Source organism: Thermobia domestica, unplaced genomic scaffold, assembly GCF_964235325.1.
Source record: "Thermobia domestica unplaced genomic scaffold, izTheDome1.hap1.1 HAP1_SCAFFOLD_233, whole genome shotgun sequence".
In the NCBI taxonomy this organism is placed as follows: domain Eukaryota; kingdom Metazoa; phylum Arthropoda; class Insecta; order Zygentoma; family Lepismatidae; genus Thermobia; species Thermobia domestica.
In genome coordinates, this window is record NW_027655952.1 from 49,667 (window position 1) to 67,353 (window position 17,687).

The window sequence follows — 17,687 nt, forward strand, 5'->3', positions numbered from 1 at the left end:
GAAATTTACATAATATTTATTTTATATATTTTATGATTTATTTAGGTTGTTCGTTCTGACCGAGATGTTTATAGGGTTTTTCCTCAGTCACACCAGGAAAATCCAGAGATTGCACCTTCAACATAGGGTCTGACCTACACCTTTCCATATCCTTTCCCCTCCTGTGTCGCGACGCCTTAGATGCTTAACAACAAATCAACTTCAAATTCTGCGTAAGCTCAAAGGAAGGCTCTCAAGTATCTGCTTGTTTGTGGTTATAAGATTGGGGTGGGGGTGGGGTGGAAGCGAAAACTATTAAAAATATGTTTACTAAATACAATACTTGAACGGTTTGGATGAAGGGAAATTTTATTCGGAAAAGGGAAATTCTGAAGCTTATGAAGGGAAAACGGCTCTGAAGGAATTGGCATCACTGGTGTCAAAACACAGCGCCAAGCTACAGTAAACCGACAATAATATACGTTTATGAACAAAAAACTCTGTTCCTAACTGGTGATTTCATTCACACTGGCAGCATAAAATAAAATGGAAGTATAAAGCACAGTTGCAAATTCGTAGTAAATTTGGAGCCATAATGGATAGTGAAGCGTCTGTTAAGTTGGAATTTTTGTGCAAAGAAGAAATTGATTATGGTTTTCCTCAGGAAGATCCACTCGAAGGGAAAGGATGGACATACGAAATGATAACTGACAACAAGGAATTGATATTATCTACAACCGAAGGAGAGCAAACAATAGAGAAGGATGTAGCTATGTATTCTTCGGATGTCAAATTAAACATTGATGCGGTGAAATCTGAATTTGCAGTAAAAGACCCTGCCTTTGAAAATAATGCAGAAACACTAAGAAAAGTAGAGGTAGAAGAGACTTGCGCTTCTTACTGTGATGACTACAAGCAATTAACGACAAGTAGTTCAAATTCAGTTGGGCCACAAAGGTAATGTTAAATTTTATATACACTGACTGGTTCAGATTGATAATAGAGTTACATGGGTACGAAATTTAATAGTTGTAAGGAATACTTTTCGAGAAATAGTTACGGGAAATAGGCGTATGCCGAACGTAAATTAATCATCAACAGTTTGGAAGTGATGCGGCACACAGACTAGTTGTACCCAGAAACACAAGTGAGGGCACCCATCTTAATGAAGGAATGATTACCTAATTATTGAATACACCAATCGAACCAATTCTTGTAGATATTTTTGATATGGGTACTTTACGATAGTGTTCCTTATATAGAGGGCTGTTTAAGGGAAAACCTCCGTGGCTGAATGGGATCTAAAAAATTCCGAAATACAAACGTGATATTTTTTACACCGGACCAAACGCATAGATGTTTGTAACTTGACCCCAAGTAATCTCGAATATGTCCCTTTTCCGAAGGTCTTCCAAAGACATTAATAAAACATAAGGTATAAGTCAAAAAAATAGGTAAATATTTATTGAAAAACTTATACATAAATTCATTACATATTTTACTTCGTTTTCTGAAAGTCGGCTGTTTTTGTTTTCAACAATCATTTTTGGGGGACGGAGTTGTACTCATCGATGTAGTTTCACATCATAGCGCTCCAGTGTACGTACAAAATAAGAATTATTATTAAAAGACACGAATCAAATTGTGCTAGGTCGCCATTTGAAAGAAGTAGGGCTATGTAAGTCAGGGCAGGACCGCAGCATGTTGGCCGGAGAGGAAGCGAAGTGTTGCGTCGGTAGGGAACAGGCGCGTCACCAGAGGTCAATATACATGTGAACAAGCATAGGACAAAACACTGTATATGGCATAAAGTGTAATTATTTTTCATGCTTAATTGTGTATTTTTACGCTAGTAAAGATGTTATATGAAACATTCCAATATTAAAAAGATTTTTCGAATTGGGTCAAGATTTTACTTTGACTCGGGCAATGACTTCAATCGGTTCTTATGGGTTCAGTGACTTCCTGGAACTGTTTCTGCCTCAGTCAGTTGTTGGTACTGTTTGTGCCTTTGTGCTTTCACGTGGTATATAGTCCGCTTTTCACACGCAAGTTCATTAACCGTTTGAGGACCGGATATAGATCCACCGGTGCGAATTTCTGTCCTTTTTTCACCCTAATTAAATTTCTGTTTTGATTTATCGCGTAACGTTTTGTGACGTGATGGTCCCTTTTAAGGATATTGGTACCTCGCGTTTGCAGAATTCACGTCTTTGTTTTACTTTCACAATACTTTTTATGATTAATTAATTACATTAATTAATTTCATACAGACTACGTTTCTATGACATCGTTACACAAACACACGCATATACATATATATGAAATACGATTTGCATATCTTCCTTACACATTACATATATTAATACTTAGAAGTAAAATAAGATATTGATTTTAAACAGAGCAAATTCAAATATGTTTAACATTTATTCTCTTATTATATATGTGGTACATATGAGGGTAAATATATGTTGGAGGGCTCGATGTTTTTACGTATGAGTACACTTGAATACCTACGAGCTTTTGTTTTAGGATAAATATTTACTATTCTTGCTATTCACTTACCCTTAGTATATGTACATGAATTTATTAGTATTTTTGTAAGCTGTATATAAGTAGTACTTTTTAAGAAATTGAAAAACGTATATTCGCAAAAAAAAAAAAAAAAAAAAGTCTCCAATTCGATACTAGTCATGCATTTTGCTGAGCATAAGCTAACAGTCTTTTTTCAGATCTTTGAAAAGAGGCTTACAACCCATGGTACTTTGGAAAACATTTCTGATGTAACCTTTTTTGACACAGAAAGCACATTTTTCTTGTATTAGATTTGCACACTATTCAGCGTTCTTGTGGTGCATGTACAATTTAATGCGTGTCACATTTTCGAGCTTCGATAGGGATATGCGATCTTGGACCTGGCCTAATTGATGTCATGTTTCCAATGCGAAGAAGACGCATGGTAAGTTCCCTCAAAAACTGTAGATAAGTGAGATCATTGTTCGTGTTGAATTCGCAATGCAGTTTCCAAGAAGAAACAACTGCTAAGATAAGCACAATCTTGAAAAAATTCCACTACCATTTCTTGGATCTGAGTTTGGGTGTGTATGATGCAAGAAGACGATCCATAACATCAACTCCTCCGATTCCTTCATTGTATGTTTGAATAACGATTGGTCGACTAATTGGAACCTTTTACTTATGTACACTAGAGTATCTCCTCAGTGATCCTACTGGCAAGTGTGTAAAACAGTTTGAACCAACAGTTACAACCGCACTGTAATTCCACCTTAAAAAGCACACATTACCATCACTTTTGACGTCAAACTTTCCTCTTTCGTTCTTTGCAAATTTTTCTGTGGGGTCAGAGGACGCTGTTAAACACGATTATCTCTTACTCTCGTAGTTGCTCGATTGCCTTTTCCTCCTAACTCTAAAAGAACATCATAAGACATGAAGAAATTAAAGGTAAAAACTTCGTGCTGGTTATTATTTTCTATGATTGATGTGAGACTACAAATAACTCGTTCCTGATGGGATATTCTCACTAAGGTTATCAGTGCTATTGTCTTTTCCACCATAGAGGTCCATTGTATATGGATAACCGTCAGAAGAACATAAAAAACATATTTTGTAACCCAAACGGATTGGTTTCCCTCTAATAAATATTTTACAGGTGTGATGCCCATAATACGGAACCATGCTTTCATCAATGCTCAGAGATTGGTGAAAGATACCAACCTGCTGCAGGTTCTTCTGTAGTTCATCGTATAAAGGTCTTATTTTCCGAAATTTGTCACCTCTTGGTAAATTAGAATTGTCAACAATATGGAAATATTTCTTTGTTTGTTCGAAACGGACTTTTGGCATTACGGATGACACAATCGGTTTACACAGGTCGTCTGCTGTACTCCAGTAGGACTTCTCAGAAGGAGAATATGATAACGACTGAGAAGTAATAAACCAAAAAATTGTAGTAACTGTTCATATGATATTTTAATGTGTGGTGCGCGTACAAATTAGACATTTGAACAAGGTGCTCAATGTATGATGGAGGCAAAATCTTGAAGAAAATATCTATCGGAGAACTACCGTCAAGATGAGGATGAGGAACCACAAGTTTTTCTGGTGAACAGGAAATGGGATTGAGGCTAGTTTTCGCAAGATTTTCCCACTTAGACACACACTGTTTCCTTTTCTTTTTAGGTGATGAAGTTGATGGTGTATTTTCGAGCTCATTTGGGTCATAGATGTCATTATTCACTGCTACTGTCAACTCACCACATACGTTTTTAGGCATAACAGAAACTAATTCGTCTTCATTTATCTGCTCCTCGTCTGATATGTCATCTGTTTCAACTGGAGGGAGAATGCAAACATCCGTTTCCTCATTATCAGAAACACACAAAGTGTCCAACGTGTCTACTGTTTCATCTAGCGTAAGAAATTTCCTTGCCATTTTGCGATTTTAGGCAACAAATATTCAAACTAAATCGCTACATACATATGTTCCCAAATAGGAACATTAAACTATTTATGTTGCGCAATAAAAAGATACAAAGGAACACACACATTGAACCCTCAACTGTCCACAAACAGTCTTGCCAACTTCTATATTACGTCGTAAGCACGCAGTATTGCAACCTCTTGTAAAAAGCACGAAAACTTCAATTGTAAAAAAATAGAAAGAAATTATTTAATATACATTGTTGTGAAATTAAGGGAAATAAAACAATTAACAATTCATTCATTTATACCACTTAATGTCGGGCAGAAATATAGAAGATATGCAACGCTAGAGCACTGAAAGTTTCCTGTTTCTAAAAGGGAAGAATGGTACCTAAACGGTTAACGAAAAAGTTACATATCTACGGTACGAATCAGCTAAGCGTTCGAAGGGAGTTAAATGCCACGCAGGTGTAATTTCATTGCACGTTTACCACCATGATAATACCACACGGCGTTACGTCACGATCGGGTGGAGCGACTTGAATGTAATTCCTAAACTGCTCCGGGAACCGGGTCAGAGAAGTCGGTTGCACGGTGCGAGTCAAAGTAAAAGCTTTCCCGGATTTGTTATATATTGTTTATAATCCTGTGAATTTTACAGTAAATCTGTAAAAAAAAAGAATGAATGGTTGCGAGTTGATTCCTTTGATATAGAAATTCACAGAGTAGAGTTTGAAAATTTTAAAGTAGTTGTATCGAAAACATCATAGTTTGGAAGAAATCGTAGCCTTTATATAAATGCTTGGTTGTAAACTTTAACTGGAGAGAAGGAAACATCAAAGTAAGCTTACTTCAAAATTTACACACACTCGCACTTATATATATATATAGAACAAATCAATCACGTGTCAAACATGGAACTCGGTTCGTAATCTTGTATCAATCAATGAGTTGAAGTACACAAGTAACTTACAAATCAGGAGAAGAGTACTATCAAGGTGACAGACCACCTAGTGTTTGGAATCTGGGGAGATATAAAAATAATCAAAAATGGCAGCTGTCAGTACCGAACCATTGTCTTGGAGTTCACTAAACTAATCGGTGGTAGATTCAGTAACACTAAGCCCAAAGTAAGTCAAGAACAATCTCACTTTGCATATTGATATTTATTTTGGTCATTTATAATAATAATAAATATAAAAATACTTATTATTGTTATTATTAATAGTGAGTTGTAATTTTACCGGATTAGACATGGATAACGCAAAAATATTACTCTTCCTATTTATTTTCGTCAGTTTTTTAAAAATTATTTTCATGCAACTGCTGGTGTTTCAACTGGACATGATGAAATAGAAGTTAATGCCGATCACAATAATAACTTTTAGCTAACCAAATGCAATAAAAATTCTTTATTTTAAGATAGCTTTTGAACAAAGCACACAAGAAATATAATTGCAAAATGTATATTGATAATCATACTCGTTGAGTAATTGAGGAAACACACCATGGAGTTTATTTACTGATATGAAGAACAAATCTCAGAAATACTCTCCCTCTTTAATATTGAGAATAGCGCCAATGATCCGTAATGTTTCGAAACTCGTTTCAAGGAGGAAAAGCTAGGAAATAGTTCCTGACATATCTAGGTCGATATTTACACTCCTATAGATTCTAGAAAAGAAATTAACCCATTTCATTGGTCTAACAAAATTGACGTGATTTCAAATTGTACCCTATATTAAAAAAGAATATCCGCCAATTATCGTTCAAAATTCAAAGCGTGTATCTAATAGAACCATTGGTAATTTGTTCATGCCTCATACGTATGCATTCTTACACTTTTTCAGATTCTAAAAATAAAAAAAAATATTTATTTCATTCTTGAAATGTCAGTATGATTATTTAAAATGAATGACTTCCAGGATAGTTTCTCATATTGGCGTAAATGACAGGTCAAAATTTAGAATAAATGGAAAATAGAAGGAAGAAAAAATTTTCGTTGCTGGTACCTAATGATATTTTTACAGTAGATTGCATAAAATTATAGGATTTTTTTTTCACTCAGGTAATAAGTATAAGAAAATTTCGAATTATATCCTTTGCGTTGAGAAGCAGAAAAGCTATCATTACATATTCGAAGTTCCGTAACATTTCAAATAAAATGATTGGTAACTTTTTCGTAACGTTTTCTGGACTTGTAGTTTTTAATTGGAACCATTCTACTTAAAAGTGCGAAATGTATGATTTTTTATCTTGTAATTTTTATAAGATAAGTGTGGCAAATTTCGAGCTTAAACCTTTCCGGAATTGAGAAAAATGTAAGAATGTACCTAGCTACAAGTTACAAAGAGGGTCTAGTTCGTACTATTTCAAACACATTCAGGATTAGAATATCTTGTTTGCACTTTATTGGAACCTATCCTCGAAATATATATTTGATATCATGCTAACTCTACTGGTAAGCTATAAGAAATTTCTGGATCGTTGTATATAATCTTGTTGCACGGTTGGGCATCTAAAATGCTTCCTTTCGGCTTGTACTTGCGGATGGTTCAAATTGAGATCCTGTCATTTTTTCGGTGAGTGACATAAATTGATATTATTTTTGGGAATTTCGGAAACGTAAAAGATCCCTGGTACAAGCCACAAAAAATTTCTCGGCCGCTCTATTTCAAGTATAATTTGAGCTTCAACTAGCTACTGTAGTGTATTTTTTTCTTCTAAATCCAGAAAATGGAACCTGAGGTAATGTCCTTCTTACTAGATTATTACTATAAATTATGTTTTTTTTTCTTCTAGATTTTGGACGTGGAAATGACCCTAGATACAAAACAATCTATTCTTTTTGTCTGTTTCGTTTCAAAAGTCTAGTGACATTATGCGGATTATTCTCTCCCTTGTAGCTTGTAACTATATGTAGTTTCGGTCTTATTTTACTTTACTATAGGAGTGAAATAAATATTTTTGTGATCTCTTAACAGTAAATGAATCACACTCTGCATTTTGTAGAAATGTTTCTTGTATGCTTTAGTAGAAAATATATTATAAAATCAAGGATTCTTTTCCATTTCTTAAAATGGTTTCGAATGTGAAATTCGAAAATTGTTTCTTCTTGTTTCGAATATGACATAATACCAGCCCTAAATTTTTGAACTGTATACAGAAGTCATTTTGTAAGTTATAGTACATAATGTGCATAAAACAAAAGACTGGTTTTGAGACTTTTAAGCTGTTACGTGCATAAGTTACAGAAGGCTTGTAGAACGGTTTGTCTGTCCGTTCGTCTATCAACTGCTGTCAGAACAAGAATTGGAAAAGAACCGAGAAATGGATTTCGGAATCGGTTGAGCGTGCGAAGAATAAGTTTCATCTCCTCTGTTTACTCTATTCAAGCCTGAAGTGGTTAAAATTTTTCGTTTATAATTCGAACGTTTATTCCCAGAAGACGAAAATTTAAAATAACAAGAAGCGAATATTTGTGCACGATTCATCGTCTTAACACAACATTCAAGGCTATTCAGATTATTTATTTATTTATTTAGCAATCACTAGATACAGCTCAGAGGCCATTTTATAGTGGATACGTAACAACAACAATAAAAATCAAAAGGAACTGGGAAGGTTAAAGCCAGGGCCTATTTAGTTTGTACTATCCCGGTATTTGCCTAGTATAGCACTGAGGGAGACAGGGAAACCCCAGTCAGGATGGTCCTCAACGGGAATCGAACCCACGAGCTCCCCATTTTGAAGCCAACGCTCTACTACTTGAGCTATTTCGCTCCGTTCTCCCGAAACCGGAAGTAGTTCAAATTTACTAATACGTCCGCTTCGTGACTGATTCCCGTACAAGATAAACGGTCAAGGCTTTCAAGACAGTTTTTCTTATAATTATTTCAGTGTCTTAAGAATAGGTCCCTTTTCGTCCCTTAACCCTGTTTCCAAACCGTACTTTATTCAGTTTAGTCATTTTGATTTTAGCTTTTATTGCCACAGAATGTATGTGTAACACACAACGATAAGCAATTGTTTGTAAACAATTCCATATCTATATATAACATACGTATGATGACTGTCTATAACTCTGTCAATACCGGTTAGTGTTCAAATTCACTATTACTTCAGCTTTCACATTTTCTGCTAACTCCTGTTCAAACCGGAGCGATTAAAACCGAGTATGATGCATTTCGGTTTAAATATTTGTCATCATAAAACGGGAACGATAACAGATATTGACAAACACTCAATAAGCTGTCTAAAGAGGACATACTAGACGCGCAACACTCTAGCAAATTCGGAAGTGTTTGAAATTTAATAATATAATTCGTTTCTATACTGACTTCTATATACTAAAGACGGTAAGGGATATGGAGATATGCTTTGTTTCAATCGGTTCAGCTTCCAAATGTAGGTTCCATCTTCTCCGTTAAGCCTCTATTCAAACCGCTAGTTTTTATAAACGACTATTTCCAGATTCAACATTATTGCTTCTGAACAAAGACAGACAAGCATGTGCGTGTGCATTTTTCTTGGTTCTTCTTTTTTGTTCATTACAATATTTCATTCCTTTCTCATCATTCCTTTGTCCTTTAGCCTAGCTGACATATCCGTGAGACGTAAAACTAAAAAATTCATTTAATTTAATTTTGAATGAAAACGGGTCATCGGGTGAACATTCACCTCTGATACACTGGGGCCTTGCTACGATCCCAGCTCGCGCCAATCAGACCTTGTGGTAGACAAACACCGTGTAAGTAGGTTTCCTTGGGGTTCTCCTATTTTCTTTGTTTCAATATTTCATCCATTTCTCATAATCACTGTCTCGTTTAGCCTGGTCGACATAAGCATGTGACATAACACTTAGATCTCATTTTCGTATCAAAACGAAAACGGTTGCAGATACGGTAACTCGGGTCTCTTAAAACAATTTGGCGTTTGATTACAACATATGATAACGTGAAACACTTTTGTGCAGAGGATTCAGCTTCGCAACACAATATATAATGGCTATCCTCAACAATCTTAAAGTGAGGCTGCACTGGCTCAGTAGTAGAGCGTTCGCTTGTGGTGTATGGGTCCTTGTTCGACCGCAAGTCGTGCCAAGTGAACTTTGTGTTGGACAAACACCGTGTGCGTGGATTATGTCGGGCTTATCCCTGATCCCTCTACTATCATTCCACAATTTCTTTCATTTTGTATCATCACTGTCTTCTTTAGCCTAGCCGGCGGAAACGTAGAACATAAAACTTAAAGAATTTTAAAATGGGAAGTTGATCACATTTACAATTACGTCCAATTTCAAAATTGCTGAAAGCTATTGACTTGCGATTTCTTGCAATCGATTTGGGATTTAAAGAACATGTTCAATTCCTCTGTTGAGATTCTATTCAAACAAGAAGTGATTAGAAATAATGACGTGTGGTTCCAACATTTATCGGTACACAAAAAACACGGTAATAAATAGGGAGAAGTATTTTCTTCCATTGGTTCAACGTGACTATTACAGCACTATACGAGAAACGAGGTCTTAGATTTACCATTGTGGTTTGAACACTGATTTCCGTAGAGCCAAAACGCTTATAAATAGGGATGAGTTCTTCGAGTCGAGTTTGCTTTTCAACAAAACGTTACGTTTTCCCGTTGAACCTCTATTCAAACCATCGGTGTTTAAATTTACCAGTTTCCAGTTTCAACTTTTATAGACATAAAACAAAAATTGTAACAAATAGCGTGTAATTATTTTACTTATAAAGATTTCAGCCATTTGCAGCGTCTCAGGACAAGTTAGCATAACTTTCGACAACACTGATCCAAAACAGAAATTGTTTCAAGCTTACCATTATTACCAGTTTTAACACATCTATAGAACAAAAACGTTATAACATATCGATATGAGTGGTTTTTAATTCATTTAGTTTGAGAAGAATTGGTTTTATGTTTTACGTTAACTCTAAGATGAAACCGGAAGAGGTTGAAATTGTCCATTTCTGGTTTCAAAGGTTATCATAATAGAACATAAATGATAATACATGTCGAAAAATTATAATTGGAATGGATATAACTTCTGTTTCTTATGTAAAACCGCACAACCCGGAGCAGCATATTGAAACCGGAAATGGTTGAATTTATTAGTAGTTCTGGTATCAGATTTTCATAGAGAAAATCTCGAAAAGATGTAGAGAAATGTTTTTTGCGACCTTTTCAGCGTCCCAAGTGTAGCTTCTATCTCATCCCTCCACCCTCTATTCAAATTGGAAGTGCTTCAAATTAACGATAGTTTTCAACATTTATCTGCATAGAATTAATAGAGTAAGGGAAAATAACGCCTCCTTTACATGGGATTAGTGTCCAAGGAACAAACGCTATCTTTGACCTTGTTCTCTATTGCAACCAGTATTTACAGATGTATTACCTCCAGTCTGAATATTGAATTCGCTTAGTTTCACACTAAAACTATATTTACTTGTTTATCTTGGGTATTGGTACTGATGACTCTTGTCATATATGTCACTAGGTTGACTCCTAGTCGTAGGTGAAAAAATTCGAGCAGTGTAAGAGATATGTGGTAGACGTGCGAATTGTTAAGCGAGATGTAGCTTTCACCCTTTTTCCTCCAGTGCCACCAGTTATTGTTATTTTAACTACTGCCCTAAAGAAAAGCAACGATATTTATTTCGTCGTTAAGACAATGATATATGTATTACCCACGCCACGTTCTTACCATTTCGATATTTACCTTGTATATCTCACACATTAGCTAACATCCTATCACTTATTCAATCAATTAAAAGTATTTTACAAACTCGTTAATTAGTCATTTGTAGTTCTCTTACTGTAAACAAAATATTTCGATGAGATTTTCGGTTACTTTGTATTCCTCATTTTCATATGTACGCAATACTTTGTCCGCTTCTATCATTCTGCTAAGCATCTTATAAATAAAAGTTAAAGCCTTTGTGTCTTATGCAGAGTCGTTCTGACGTATCATTAGAGCCATGCTGAAGAGTTCGACGGCCTCTAGTATGACAGTAATCATACGTCAAAACAACTCTGAATTAACTTGCGGTACGTGAGATCGATTCTAATTTGGGTCACATTTTTTGGTATGCAAGAAGATTTACGAATTTTCAAAACAAAATTTGAGTAAGTTACTTAACGTTATGTGAAGTAAATGAAGGCTCACATCGTTAAATGCGTAGTCGATGTTTACAACACACAGGAAGTTATCACATATATTTACATAAGTAATGCAATCAAAATGTCTAAGCTAATTGTTTCACTTTGTTTACGACAGAAATATGCATAGGAATTGTAATATTCTTCTGAAAGTATAAAACTATGCAGGCGGGTTTGTAGGTCAGAAGCGACAAGAGAGTATTATACAACAGGAACCTATTAATGTGGGTGATAGGAATCCAGGGTAGCTTGTTTTAATCGTGGATTATACCCAGTAGAGATCATTTTTTTCTGACGCCATGAGCCTACGGGACCACTTAATCACAGGGTGTCTGTGTTTTGTATATTACCGTATGTATACCTAAGTTTAACGATGAAGAGTGTATTGCATTTTCTTCAGTTTTCACATATGCAGGTAAAATAACACAGCAAAAATTACTTTCAAAACTTCTAATGGAACTCGGGTCTGTTGGAAATATTTAACTCCTTAGGTTTTCATTCATGCTTTCGTAAACGTATGCACAATAAGCTCTTTGCTTGTAGCCAGCGAAACAAACACCTGATAGTGAGGGCTACACCTCTAAAACAGTATGTCAAAAATACCAATGCTTAACTTTAGCTTTTCAATTCCACAGATCGTTCAGTATATACAGCCAGGTTAAGCTAATTGTACACTAAGTCAGGATCGTTGCATTTTCACAATCTTTCTTTTGGCTGGATTGAAATATTGACCACTTTTAAGACGCATTTCTACAAAAAAAAAAAAAAAAAAAAAAAAAAAAGAAAAAGAAACTTTAACTAAGAAAATATAAGCGTAATGTGTACTTTCTTCAGAATGCGTTGGCGAAGCCTCGAAATAAGATATTGTTTAAATTTTCTATTTTAAAAGTGTACTTCTTTTTCAGTTTCAGCCTTTTAAATATTTATAATGGTTAAGTGTTAATCACAACATTAATATTGTATCATAATTTTCAATCCCTCTATCGTGTTCAAAAGGTTATACCATGTATAAACCTTTAAAACTATGTAGATGTACTAAAGAAAAATTTTCCACAAAGTGTTCTCCCTTGAACATTTTTGTGTATTAACTCGAGAACGAAATCGGTAATTTGAACTAGATTTACTCAAGAAGAAATTGTGATTCTGTGACATATTTTGCCATTTCACATAAGTAAACGGGAAATTGCGTTATTTAGATGAAAAATGATGAAAATACTTTGTTTGCCTGATTTTTTTTTAAAAATTTTGTGCCACGAAACCTTCTTCAGTTTTAGACGTTTTCCATATTAGAATACCGAAACTAGTCTATTTGTTGTGTTTAAGATATATGGGTTCACAGCGGAATAATTTTTCGTGACATTCCAATGGAAATGTAAGTATGCCGGTTTTTTTTATATGCTGGCAAAGCTGTGATCACTAAACTGCATCAGATGATGTGTAATGGATATCTATGCAATACATATTATTAAGAGAGCAGATGGGAAAGCAACGCGCAATATTCCCCCCCCCCCCAAAAAAAAATTAATATACCAAAACCAAACAAAGCACGAATAAAGTTACGTATTTGATCCACTTTTTTATAGTTACCAACTTTCTCAATACGTTTCTATCAGCGTGGCACCAGTTTGAAAATGCCCTGTTCGTGAAAGTCATTTACGGTGGAGTATAGTAATGTGCGGACTGCTGTTTTCACTTCCGCATCTGTCGCAAAATTTGACCGGTGAAGAATTTCTTCATGAGACCAAAGGGATGTGAAAGTGTGGAACAAAAGAGACTTGTTGACTGGCAGTAATGATTAAGTTTGACGTTGTCAGCAGTATTGTAGCGGCGTTTGGCACGCAGTTCAAGACGCAACATTAACGAAAGTTTGAATTTAGGCTGGAGCACTTACAGTGGTCCTGTGTTTAACCAATCCTCCAATAAAACATGAAACATCCCAGAACACTGTCACAAGCGCTTTTCTCGCAAATTGAATGACGTTTAGTTTTTGTCGTGTTGGGAACCAGTATGTTTCCACTCCATAAACACCTGCTTGGTCTCGGGCGTCTAATAGTATGCCCAAGACATATCACCATTGACGATTGCTTACATTTGGCGTAACGCGTTAGGTGATCCGAGCATGTCTTCATTCCCTGATCTTTGTGGTTACCTGTCAGGTTCTTAAGAACCTAGCGAGCACCAACTTTACGGAATTGCAACGTGTCCTAAGCAAGGTCGTACACTACAGCATAGGAAATGTTGAATTTCTGCGAAAAGGTTCGCGGGTGCACACGATGGTCACTAAGAATTGGTGGCTGGATGGCGCTGATAATTTGCGGTGTTGAAGCTGTTACCGGGTGCCCGGAGTGTGGCGGAATCCACAATAACTTGAAACATTGCAGCAGTCCGTATAATCGTCCCTATATACGGTGCGCATGTTACAGTAATTTTGTCTTTTTGTATGCCCTTTGATTCATTCAAATCTAAGCATAACTGACTTCCCTTCAGATGTGGGGACAGCAACAGGACATCATATTTGTTTCGTAGTTCAAGTTTGTGTCGCTAGAGGTACTAAGAAAACAAAGAAATCTCTGTGGTGCAATTTTCAAACTCTCTCGTCATGCAATTTCACCATTCCAGCTGGAATACCTGGGGAGAAAAGAAATTATTGTGGTTTACAATCTGCTCTCGAATTTAAATCATATGGTAATTTTATGTATTAAGGAAACAATAGGAATTTCCCGTTTTCCTTCCTTAAAGCCAATAACACTTGCCCAGTGGTTTTCAGTAAAGACTTTAATTACGAGGCCCGACAATAACGTAAGAAGAATGTATTTTTTAGGTGGTGCTGGCAAGCCTGCAAACTTAAACTACAAACGGGGCGAAGGACCTTGTGCGAGATAGTTAATATCAGACGAACATTTTCTCGATTTATGTTCAGTTCATCCGCAATCATTTTCACGGTTAATGGTCTATCCTCTCAGAGAAGTTTCCTCTCTCTCTGTGTGTGTGCTCTCTTCCATCCATATTGTTGTGAGTCGCCCACTACAATGTTCATATTCGATTTTTGTTCCGCTTTCCGCAAACATTTTGTACCAACAATACACCTGTGCCATTGATAACAGTTTCTTTCCAAAGGCCTGCTGAATCTTCCGGTACGTTACCGAGGCAGTCTCACCAAGTTTCATACAGACAAAGATTGCGTTGCACTGGTCAATATTACGTGTGCGTGCCACGTGGTGTGCTATTGGAGCAGGCCCAAGGCCACAGGCTGGCGACGGTTTCACACTGCAGCGTTGCCAGCAGAAGGTGAAACAATTTTCTTGTTACTGTATTGTCGGACTTTGTATATTGTAAATTCCATCTTCGTAACGTAATCCACTTGTCACACACTCTGCTTTGGCGTACAATTTAAAAGTGTTCTGTTACTCGTAAAACTCTGATTCTAATGATAGTAACGAAAAAAGGCAATAAAGAGTAACAAAACGGGGAGACAGAGTGTTCATCTGTGGTAAGTATAGTTTCAAGCTATTAACATGTTTCCTGAAATTATAGCAGAAGGGCTCAACTCTAAGTACTGATAAATATTATGTTTTATTTTATTATTCTACCTCTTAGATATAGCATTTTCCAGTACACCTGTGCATGCAACCCTTTATTTTAAACGATAAGCTTAAGTTAAATTTTCCTTCTTTAACAAGAGAGACACGTGAGATGATAATTTTTGACGTATATTTCTTGATCCTCCTCTCCTTATGATACCAATTTGAATGAAAGTAACATGATAAAAAATCAGGTAAAGGTTGGTACTCAACAAAATAGCTAATCTGTTTCAAATAGTAGAGCTGCCTTTCTTTTATAATTAAATATATACCAAGTTTCTTTCATTTTCTTGATATTCAGGGCGGTAGCATTCTCAAATTTTTTATTTAATAAGAGTGCTTTCTTCACTTAGATGTATATCAATAGTCTTAAAGGTTGCATAAGGGTTTGAAAGTTAATATCTCAGAGTATACAAATGATATTAGAAGCACTAGTAGAGATTTGTTTGAAATTACGTATTTTGTGCAAAATTTTAAAACTGGTTATAGTCTTGTTTTCTTTCTTTGTAATATTACGAACAGTTTTTGGTAGTTGTAATTGCAGAAATCTCGTGGAATTACTAAATGCCATACCACAAAAATTAATGATATAGTACACAAGCACTCTCAGTGAGAGCGTACCACCATTTTCACCTGTAATAATCAGATGTTCATTCCATAGTGTAACGTATGTATGTTAGTATGTATTTGAGTTAAATCCGATAACTGATAGATAAATGTTAATACGATTTTAGATTTCAAATGAAAGGACATCCTTTTCTTTGGAGAGTAGAAATGATACTTAAACACCTCAAGAGGTCTCTTCTCCTAATATCTAAAAGACTTTATGTAATATTACAATAGTATTATAAATCAGTTTATCGGGGGAAATTGCAAAACTTCGTATCTCCACTTTTTATGGAATTTTAGATCTTGGTTTCATTCAATTCCCCAGATCTGATTCTACGTGCGTTTGAAAGCTCGTAAACGTAAACCCGATAAAAAGAACGTGAAAAAACTAACTTTTAAAACCAGGTATCGCATGTAAGATAGTGTAAAAGCAGAACGGATTTATTGCTCTCCTGAAAGTTTGTTTTTGATGAGTTACGAGGTTTAGCACTTTCGCCATTGTAAAATTTGTAATTACCTTGAAAAGCCTCAAGTTAAAAATGCAATTTTTTAATTATTATTTTAGATGCAATCTTCTGCATTTCTTTGTTGCTTGTTGTTCCATATAGTGTACCTAGATTTCCACTCCCTAGTTTACTGACTTTGTTACAGGGTTCATACACATTCTTCCTCCACAAAAGCGAATGTGTTCAGAACACAAAAGGTAATAATTTCTCATTCAGATGAAAAATCTCATGCTTGCAAGGAATTTAACCCTGGAAATAGTAGATCACATACTGCAGGACGTACGTTAACACATGACAGTGTTAAACATTTTCCTTACCCTAAGTGTGAAAAAGTATTTTGTCGAAATTCAATTTTGACAAGAGACATGTTAATACATACCAGTGAAGAAACTCACATGAACGAAGTGTTTAAAGGGATTAATTGACTCTTCAAATTCGGTTACACATATGGTCACACATACAGGTTTAAGGAATCTGACATGCGAACAGTGTGGAAAGAAATTTAGTCGGCGTTCATGTTTAGCTAGACACATGTTAAAACATACTGGTGAAAAACCGCACACATGCCAAGAATGTGGAAACAAATTTAATCAGCGTTCAAATTTAGCTAGACACATGTTAAAACATACTGGTGCAAAACCGCACGCATGCCAAGAGTGTGGGAACAAATTTAGTCAGCGTTCGAGTTTAGCTATACACATGTTAATCCATACAGGTGAAAAACCTCACACATGTCACGAGTGCGGAAGGAAATTTCGTAAACGTTCAAGTTTAATCTCACACATATCAATACATACAGGTGAAAAATCTCACACATGCCTAGAGTGTGGTAAGAATTTTAGTCTGCGTTCATATTTAGCTAGACACATGTTAATACATAGAAATGAGAAACCTCACACATGCCAAGAGTGTGGAAACAAATTTAATCACCATTCAAGTTTAGCTAGACACATGCTAAAACATACTGGTGCAAAACCGCACACATGCCAAGAATGTGGGAACAAATTTAAAGAGCGTTCAAGTTTAGCTAGACACATGCTAAAACATACTGGTGCAAAACCGCACACATGCCAAGAATGTGGGAACAAATTTAAAGAGCGTTCAAGTTTAGCTACACACATGTTAATCCATACAGGTGAAAAACCTCACACATGCCTAGAGTGTGGTAAGAATTTTAGTCGGCGTTCAAATTTAGCTAGACACATGTTAATACATAGAAATGAGAAACCTCACACATGCCAAGAGTGTGGAAACAAATTTAATCACCATTCAAGTTTAGCTAGACACATGCTAAAACATACTGGTGCAAAACCGCACACATGCCAAGAGTGTGGGAACAAATTTAGTCTTCGTTCAAGTTTAGCTACACACATGTTAATCCATACAGGTG

The 17,687-nt window shown here is 35.7% G+C and overlaps 1 protein-coding gene and 1 long non-coding RNA gene across 3 annotated transcripts; one reads left to right on the top strand and one right to left on the bottom strand.

The window, feature by feature from the left end:
- Positions 1 to 325: 325 nt before the first annotated feature.
- On the top strand, positions 326 to 17,213 carry LOC145676588 (uncharacterized). Of its 2 annotated transcripts, none has more exons than XM_081747423.1 (2): positions 326 to 936; positions 16,357 to 17,194. In XM_081747423.1, the coding sequence occupies exons 1-2, from the start codon at positions 575 to 577 to the stop codon at positions 16,397 to 16,399; spliced, it is 405 nt and encodes a 134-aa protein (XP_081603549.1). In that variant the 5' UTR covers positions 326 to 574; the 3' UTR covers positions 16,400 to 17,194. The 2 variants fall into 2 exon arrangements, with proteins under 2 accessions (XP_081603549.1, XP_081603548.1); XM_081747422.1 differs by having other exon boundaries at positions 332 to 936; positions 16,443 to 17,213.
- Positions 16,922 to 17,386, bottom strand: LOC145676589 (uncharacterized). The gene is made up of 2 exons (XR_014129408.1): positions 17,190 to 17,386; positions 16,922 to 17,105 (listed from the first exon to the last, which is right to left on the bottom strand). It is a non-coding gene; the product is annotated as an uncharacterized LOC145676589 (long non-coding RNA).
- Between the last annotated feature and the right edge of the window lie 301 nt (positions 17,387 to 17,687).

Bases quoted from the DNA above. Each gene is read 5' to 3' on its own strand.
- LOC145676588 (XM_081747422.1), top strand. From the start codon at position 575: ATGGATAGTGAAGCGTCTGTTAAGTTGGAATTTTTGTGCAAAGAAGAA. The intron at 937-16,442 runs GTAATGTTAAAT...ACTTTGTTACAG, and splicing joins AATTCAGTTGGGCCACAAAG to GGTTCATACACATTCTTCCT.